Source organism: Sus scrofa, chromosome 15 (genome assembly GCF_054392235.1).
Source record: "Sus scrofa isolate SSC_HxYL_T2T_F1_AM1 chromosome 15, Sscrofa_HxYL_maternal_Yorkshire_Landrace_v2.0, whole genome shotgun sequence".
Taxonomy (NCBI): domain Eukaryota; kingdom Metazoa; phylum Chordata; class Mammalia; order Artiodactyla; family Suidae; genus Sus; species Sus scrofa.
Genome location: NC_139397.1, coordinates 52925142 through 52931165, shown reverse-complemented (window position 1 = coordinate 52931165; position 6024 = coordinate 52925142). Strand labels below are relative to the sequence as shown.

General features: G+C 37.6%; 1 protein-coding gene across 1 annotated transcript in view; it reads left to right on the top strand.

Annotated features, from left to right (window-relative positions):
• Positions 1-2438: 2438 nt before the first annotated feature.
• ASB5 (ankyrin repeat and SOCS box containing 5) overlaps positions 2439-6024 on the top strand; it is a 48874-nt gene continuing 45288 nt past the window's right edge. The window contains exon 1 of the mRNA XM_003133324.7: positions 2439-2748. Coding sequence (XP_003133372.3) covers positions 2553-2748 — 196 coding nt within the window. The 5' untranslated portion in view covers positions 2439-2552. The remainder of the gene's footprint in view (positions 2749-6024) is intronic.

Sequence of the window (6024 nt, the reverse complement as noted above, 5' to 3'; positions counted from 1 at the left end):
TGAGAAGATTCATGTAAAACATGGAGCACATAGTGACCTCTCAATAAAAATTTCTTCCTCTGTCTTTAACTCCTCTTATATCACCCATTCTAGTACCACAATTGTTGAGCTCAACTTTGGTTTGATTGATCAATTGACTGGTTGATTCAAACAAACAAGATTAGATTAGTTGGGTAATCACCCGAATTGCTCTACTATATCCTCTCAACATGGTAAATTATAAAAGTATTTGTCTCAATAAATCACTTAAATTACTCATCAATATAAGAAAATGTGAATGCCAGGCAAATAGGTGGGGAATATTTTTCATATGTATTTTAAATATTAATAAAATAATTTATGGTGTTATTTGGGCTTATGATGGGAAAAATATAGTGTCTAATTTATATTTGGTGAGTTTACTTGTTATGAATTCTTTTATGTTGCCTAATTTTCATTTAGTGATTTAGAGAATTTAGAGATGGTAAAAATTGCCAAGGGAGAGTTTATGAGTTTATACCTACAAAGGAAATAGAGGTGGGTATCAAGTAACTCATTAAAATAAAGCATGACATCTTGACATAAAATCCTAAATATTGGACTGTCATATTTTTCTACTAGTAAAACAGTAGGGAGTTAAACTTAGTGTTCCAATGACAGCAGCCTTATTAAAATAAAAGTGTTCCTCAACCCAAAAGAATCCAGGCCCCTGATTAGCTGATGTGGAGATAATTATTTATAATAGCATTTACTGGTAAAGAGGAAGGAGTGAAACCTTAGACAGACACTGAGGCGTGACTTAGGTGGGTTTTATTTCTGATGCTAAAGCACTGAAGGGGATGTAGATGCAGTGACTCAGAGCATTGTGATGGTTCAGCTGTCCAGTGCACACTCATGCATCGCCACGCAGGGGGAGGAGGGACTGGAGGGCCACCTTGCTGTGACCCCTGAACTCTCCCCACAAGTGGAAGAGCGGAACATGTACTCGCTTTGTCTTCAATCCTCTGAAGTTAATTTTCATTGATTCTGAAGCACATATGAAACTGCACACTGGGTCCAATTAATGGCTGCTTAGTTTAGTTCTCTGCCTGTGAAAACAAGACCAAGGGCCATTTTCATAGAGAGGGCAGTGACGGCTTTCTAATGTACTGACCTAATTCGCTTTTCTGGGAACCATGCAATCAGTGGGGAAAGAAAAAGCCTGCTTTATTTGGCACATTTATTTTATAGCCAGGCCTCCTCTGGCTTAGGGATGTTTCATATAAACCAGTGCAACCAGGTACGGTACACAGCATGAAAAGCACATAGCACTTACCACTCTGACCAATCATTGAGATGCTCCTTTATTCCAAGAAGGGCCACTTCCATTTTCTTATATCTTTGTTATTATTTGTGATTGTGGAGCTTGGAAGAATTGGGAAGCAATACAACAATAAACAAGCCCCAAACCTGATCATATAAATGTAGCTTCCTGGATAATACGTCATTTTGTACTTTGGCCTATTATTTTTGGCTTAAGTGCCAAAATATTTCCTCTCAATGTTGTTGTTCCTAATAATTTACTCCATTTCTATTCTAAAAATATAGTTTGTCTAAGTATGCCCTATAGTCAGTTCTCATTCATTCATAAACTAAATCAGATTGGGTTTTACAAAGATTATAGGCCTATTAAATATATTGTTCTTCTTGATTTGGGAGAATCAAGAAGAAATATTTATGTTTACTTGCTAATTCTCTAGGTATGCCACTTCCTCCAGGAAGCCTTTCTGGACTCTTCTCTACCGATTAGGCCCTTCCTCTTTGTGTTCCCAGGAGACCCTACCCTCACTTGTATTTATCTAGTGTCTTGTCTGTTTCTTTCTCTGGGTTCTGAGAGCTCTGTTGAGGGAATATTCCTCCTCTCTCCAGCATCCAGCAAAATGCTTGCCATGTAGTAGGTCCTTAAAAAGTATTCAGTGGATACACTGAATTATTATTACTTTGTGGCTTTCCAGTCCATCTACTTATACTTTTCTTTCCTGACAACAATTAAAGCCACATAATTGGCTAATTTGCTAGGTGGTCATTAAATCCTCAAGTCATGGACTATTTGATAGTTTATGTCCTGGTCTCTCAACAAGGACTCTTTTAACTGCTTGAATTGATGGACTGGATTTTACCTTGATATTATGAATATCCTCTATTTACATTAACAACCAGGAGTCCCATACACAAAGTCTTCAAAGCATTCGTGACAATTAGATACCAAAAAGGAAACAATATGTATATAAATTTCAATACTTGGATTTTGAAATTCAGAGCAGGGAGGCGGAGTGTCACTTTACACGGAGCACAGAAAGTCAGGAGTCTTGGGAACAGAGCACGTGTTGCAACTGCTTCCACGGAATATTGCCAGACCAATAGGCGTGTGCGAAGAACTGTTATGGACAGTATAAATATTTTGAGCTGGAGGCATCGTTACCAGCTGGTATTTTCTTTCCTCAGGACCAGCTGTTCCGGAGCATCCCGGACCGGAGCCAGGCGCATCGGAGACTTGGATCTAACCGGAGGCAGCAGCCGAGGCCTGCGCAGCGATGTCGGTGTTAGAGGAAAGCCGACCGTTTGCCCAGCAGCTTTCCAATGTCTACTTCACGATCCTTTCGCTGTTCTGTTTCAAGCTTTTTGTGAAAATCAGCCTGGCCATCCTCAGTCACTTCTACATAGTGAAAGGCAACCGCAAGGAAGCCGCACGGATAGCAGCTGAGTTTTATGGAGTAACCCAAGGACAAGGTAGGTTGATGCCTAGTGCTCCTGTTTCACGTTGACTTGATCTTTCATCGCCAATCCAAGAAAACATCCCCTGTTTCCTTTAGGGGCTGCTTCAAAGTGGGTATTTTGCAAACTTCTCACTATGGAAACTATTTCACTCACCCGTGGCCTCATTTAAAAAAAAAAAAAAATTACCCTTTTCTAGGTTAATAAAAATCAAGGCGTCCTTGCAAAATAGCCTAATGGAAACATACTATTAAATAATATATTTTTTCTATTAATAAATGTTTTTAAACTCTTAACATTTCATTTGGCAAGCCATATTTTACAGGCTTCAATTACTCATCCACTTCCGATGTCCTTTAATTCTCCTGAGTTTTTCTGATTTTTAAATCAAATCTTTTAGTTATATTCGAGATTGTTGTTATATGCGAGGTGCTTTCCTGATGGAATTATTGCTTTGCTTAATTTGTAAAAGACTAATTGTAAGAGGATGGGAGCATGAATTTACCAACATTACACGTGTGCAACCAAGTACATCTATCTGTGTTTCCTAGAAGAAATGGAAGTATGAGACCAAATGAGAAATGATCATTTTAACCATAGACTTTAAAGCCTGTAAAACCATTTACATTCCTTTGGCCTGATATTCTGTACAATAGAAGTAATTCTAGTGATGGGCATTTTAATTTCTTACAGTCTTTTGATTAATTTCTGATTTGAAAATCATCAGGCAAGCATGCACATTTTAGAGCCTCAAATACCTCTAAACGCAAATTTTTGGAATCAAATTAGACTATCACATAGAGAATGTAATTTATTTTTTTTTAAGGAATGCTTAGAGTGGAAAACTTTCTTTCTTAAAAGCTGTTTTTCTACATTTTCTAATTTATGGAGTAATTTATTTCAAATACGGAAAGTAATTTATTTTAACATAGAAAGTTGAGTTATGGTAAAAATCTTTTTTGTTGTGTGAGGTAGAGAAGGAGGACATTTTTCTTGAGGATGATCGTTCTCATGCAAAGTGAGGAATGTATGTGCTTGTTTAGAGTGAGGAAAATCTAAACGCCAAAATAAAACTCTCATAAGGAAGACGAGATCTAGAAGAAACAGTCAATATTTCATCCACCAGCTCTGCTTCGGAACAGGTATAACTGTTTAAATGTGACACATGCCATGTTGGTAAATGGTACAGCAAACATAGGAGACTAGATTTTAAAACAAGTTAACACATAGGAGACTAGATTTTAAAACAAAACCCATATTTTTAGGTATAAAACTTATTATCATGGGCAGCCTGTAGCTCATTACTTGATACTCAGATCTCGTCTATATATTATGAGAATTGCTGTACATAAAAACTGAAATATTGGAGTTCCCGTTGTGGCACAGCAGAAACAAATCCGATTAGTATCCATGAGGATGTGGGTTCGATCCCTGGCCTCCCTCAGTGGGTTGGGGATCTCTCATTGCTGTGGCTGTGGTGTAGGCTGGCAGCTGTAGCTCCAATTTGATAGTTCCCAATAGCCTGGGAATGTCCCTAAAAAGCAAAAAACAAACCAACAAAAAAAAAAACAAAAACTGGTTAAAAATACACATTTTGGGGAGGACTGACAAGGGTTTTAGAGGGAGATTTAGTACTTATTTACAAATAAAAAGAAGCCACTGCCCCTCTTTAGCATGATCTCAGTGTGCTTATACGGGGAAGCCATGGGAATATACAAAGAAAAGCCTAACAAGCCCTTTGAAATGGCTCCGATGCTCCTGTCTGCTTTTATGAGTCTGTGTTAAGATATATTAGAACTCGAGGATTCTGTCCCCAAAAGGAGAGAAACCAAGCAACACTCACTAACAGAAAATACTTTTTACCCAGGAACATAGATAGGGAACCTAAAGGCTTTAAATGTTTGTTTTACATTGTTTTTAATTTGGGATCTATTTAACAAAATTCTCCCTTCCTATAGCTTGCATTAATCTGTATACTAAAGAATACATTATTAGAATTTTTATTCAGTGTAAGCATAAGCAGTCTCCAGTTTTATTTTAATATTAGGAGGTCTGTCAGCAATCTTACAAACTCTTTCTTGGTCTACCTCTAAGTATTCATTCTTCCTTGCCCAGGATATTGTTACTTTCTCTATTTTAGCATAGCTTTTTCTTTTATTTACTACAATTAGGCTATGTTTATTTTGTTTACATTTTGATAATTAACTAATCAGCCTTAATTATCTTTGTTTAATCTAGCAATTTCCTCCTTCCCAGGAAAGATTATCACCTTCATTCCACTTTGAATTAGGTTTCTCATTCCTACTTTCAAGACTTAGCCAGTCTGTTCCCCACCATTTCTGATAGGGAGTTGCCAAATTCCATGAAATATAAGATGATGTGTATATTTTCATGTCTTTCATAATCAGAGAAGACCCTGTTGACAACATTTTGGATGACCTCCCCATGGGCAGTAGTGCATTGGTATGAGATAAAAGAAACTCTGCTTTCCCGGATACCGTTGCAAATCAGCTCATAGTATTAGACAAATGTAGGGTGATCTTCATGCAACTTCCAATCATGCTTGAGTTGAGGGTATGATTACACAAGAATGCTGAAAAGCTAAATGGTAACTAGAATCGCCCAAGATTGTTTCCTTCTTGATCCCTTTGCTATTCTAATAAACCTTCAAAATCTGTCTTTTCATTCTTTCATCAACTCCACCATCATACTGAAAGGGCTTGTTAGGCTTTTCTTTGTAATACCTACCTGTTTCTTCCTTTCTGTTAAATGTCCCGATTGCAATCTCTACGTATCAGAGATCTGGTCTATTTTTAAAGCTAGCACTATACTTTGAGCCTGACAAGGAAACTAACAGGGGTTGAAAGGTGTCTCCAACTATAATATCGAAATGTGTGGAGAGCAAGTGAGGATGTGGCGGGGGTAGGGGGATGACCCTGGTTTTATGAAGCCACTCTAAGGGCCTGGAAGAAGCCACATGTGACTGATATCCCATGGACACTTTAAGAGGAAGCTCCCCTCTTCAGCTAAGGGTCACACTTTCAAGTTCTATCTTAGGCTCTGAGGAAGGTTTAGTAGCTTTACCTACAAGTAGACAAGGTCAGTTCTAAGCATGTTTTATTGAGCACCCTGATGTGAAGGCACTGAAGAAACAGGATATAAAAAAGCAAAATATATTGTTCCCAACTTTAAGTAAGTTATTCAGATCGAGGAAGATGGGTGTATCTACATTTAATCATTATTTTCCAGATATACTAAATGCCAAGTGAGTCTAAAGAATGGAAAAGTCAA